Here is a 2,925-nt window from a genome sequence, read left to right on the forward strand (position 1 = left end):
GAACTCAAATTTACAAGTGTGGATATGAAACTTACAATGTGGATTTGAATTTTGTGGACATAAATAATTTGAAAAGAATTTGTTGTTAAGAATATGTTCACCTTGATATTTGTTTTATGGATTTGGGAGGGGTGACATCATAGACATTGTATTTGTGTTAACTAGACATCAACTAATTTTTATGATATTAGTATATTAACAAAAAGAAGGTAAAATGTGAATTAAAATTGGAAGTATGAGTCTATATTAACCTATTAAAATACAAAATTGAGAAAATGAATTAAGAGAAGGCACGTTCTCAATAAAAAATTGAGTATGAGTAGTAAGTAGTCATCCTCCCAACCAAATGCAGAAAGAACGTCGGCTAAACACATGCGCTGCTCTACCATATAACATCGTGACTCGGAACACAACCAAGTCAAATCAAATGTTCAACAACCCATCTCGTTTGAATTCCCGGTAACGTGCGTGCCATCTACCTCAGATCTTTCTTCTCTATATCATAATAAGCTCAGACCTCTTTACCTCTACAGCGGACGTACTCCCCGGGCATCAGAACTCCATCCTTCATCTATCCCTTCGTTAATTCCACAATGCCTGCAGGGAAGATGAACATGGAGGACATCGAAGCTTTCAGGAAGGCCCAGAGAGCCGACGGCCCTGCCACCGTCCTCGCCATCGGCACAGCCACTCCCCCCAACGCCATCGAACAGAGCGAGTACCCGGATTACTATTTCAGAATCACCAACAGCGAGCACAAGGTCGAGCTCAAGGAAAAATTCAAGCGCATGTGTAAGAAAATGATACCCACTTGAGCTTATACCTCTCAATTGAATGCGTTAATGATTAAGAAAAATACCCACTTTGAAATTTTAGCCTCAATCGATCATATTTATGTCTATGGATGCTTAGCAGGGGATGTTTTGAATGTTGTGTTGCAGGCGAGAAGTCGATGATAAAGAAGAGGTACATGTATCTGACGGAGGAGATCTTGAAGGAGAACCCCAACGTGTGCGCTTACATGGCCCCCTCGCTGGACGCTAGGCAGGACATGGTGGTGGTCGAAGTTCCCCGCCTGGGAAAAGAGGCCGCCACCAAGGCCATTAAGGAATGGGGTCAGCCCAAATCTCAGATTACCCACCTCCTCTTCTGCACCACCAGTGGTGTCGACATGCCTGGCGCCGACTATCAGCTCACCAAGCTGCTGGGCCTGCGGCCCAGCGTGAAGAGAGTGATGATGTACCAGCAGGGCTGCTTTGCCGGCGGCACGGTTCTGAGAGTCGCCAAGGACCTCGCTGAAAACAACCGTGGAGCCCGAGTTCTGGTCGTTTGTAGTGAAATCACCGCTGTGACCTTCCGCGGACCGTCCGACACCCATCTCGACAGTCTGGTCGGGCAGGCTCTGTTCGGTGACGGTGCGGCGGCTGTGATTGTGGGCGCAGACCCTGTTCCAGAAATAGAGAAGCCCTGTTTCGAGCTCCTCTGGACTGCCCAGACAATTCTGCCTGACAGTGAGGGCGCCATTGATGGGCACCTGAGAGAGGTCGGTCTGACATTCCATTTATTGAAGGACGTTCCTGGGCTTATCTCGAAGAACATCGAAAAGGCTCTGGTGGAGGCCTTCCAGCAGTTCAATATCTCCGACTGGAACGAACTCTTCTGGATTGCACACCCCGGAGGTCCGGCTATTCTGGACCAGGTGGAGTCTAAGCTTCAGCTGGACCCGAAGAAGATGAGGGCGACCAGGCAGATTCTGAGCGAGTACGGGAACATGTCGAGTGCCTGTGTGCTCTTCATATTGGATGAAGTCAGGAAGTCGTCGAAGGAGAAGGGATGTGCAACCACTGGAGAAGGACTGGACATGGGCGTGCTGTTTGGATTCGGGCCTGGACTCACTGTCGAGACCGTTGTCCTGAAGAGCGTGCCGCTACAGTAAATTGGAAAAGCCAGGCGCCATAGGTAGCGTCTACATAATACGTAAAAATCTTTTCTGTTTGTATTTGTGTGTTTGTGTGTTCGTGTAAGCAATACGCATCCGAAGAGGCAAATAATTTTTTTGCCTTGTTTTCCATCTCTCTCTCTTTAAAAATCATGTAACGTTTGGACGCATCTCGCAAATATGGCACTTTCGCGACATTAGTCATTTGATCAAAGCACTAAATTCAAATATACTCTTGGATTGGTAACCATAATTTTGTATTAATTAGACTGGTAAGTGTTAGAAATTGTCTCAGATGAACAAATTTAATTTAATTAAATCTAAACTTGTCTTATTATTGTTATATAACTAGCACATGTATTTCAATGAGGTGCAATGGTTACGTCGATAGAAAGGTATAGCATGGGAATATTTTGAAGGGAGGTGTAAAAGGTACAAGAAATATCTTTGGTATGTTATGACAAATGGTTCAACAACATTATTTTAGCAAACAAAGATTAAGAACATTAATTTTTATGTTAAACACTAAAGTGTGATATTTTTTAAATTAATCTAGTTAAATACATTCTATCTTCTTGAACTACAAATGATTATCATATAAACTAGCAATTGCATCTTGGTGTGCAATGGGTACGCCGAAGAGATATAGAAGGTCAATCATGATTTTTTTTTAATCTATTTTGATTACATTTGTATAGTAAATGAGGTCAATTGGTAGGTCACTTAGAAAATGGTGTTGTTTATGCAAAAATGGTCTCAATGAAGAAGTGATGGATTAAAATCAACTATGCATTCATTTTACCAAACACAAGTGAAATGAAACCTTTGAATCAAAAAGATAATTGAAATTCATTTCTAGGAGGCTCATGTTATGTTTACAATAGTTAGAGAGGAATAGAGATGGATAGATAAAGAAAATGAGACATGTCTAGTGTGTGTGTGTGTGTGAGAGAGAGAGAGAGAGAGAGAGAGGAAATGAAGAAGAT

The 2,925-nt window shown here is 42.7% G+C and overlaps 1 protein-coding gene across 1 annotated transcript; it reads left to right on the forward strand.

Moving 5' to 3' along the window:
* Window positions 1–516: 516 nt before the first annotated feature.
* On the forward strand, window positions 517–2,192 carry LOC131032560 (chalcone synthase 7). The gene is made up of 2 exons (XM_057963573.2): window positions 517–792; window positions 942–2,192. Exons 1-2 carry the CDS (start codon window positions 594–596, stop codon window positions 1,934–1,936), a joined length of 1,194 nt encoding a protein of 397 aa, XP_057819556.2. The 5' UTR covers window positions 517–593; the 3' UTR covers window positions 1,937–2,192.
* The last annotated feature ends 733 nt before the right edge of the window (window positions 2,193–2,925 follow it).

The sequence above is a fragment of the Cryptomeria japonica genome, chromosome 1, assembly GCF_030272615.1.
Source record: "Cryptomeria japonica chromosome 1, Sugi_1.0, whole genome shotgun sequence".
Lineage (NCBI taxonomy): Eukaryota > Viridiplantae > Streptophyta > Pinopsida > Cupressales > Cupressaceae > Cryptomeria > Cryptomeria japonica.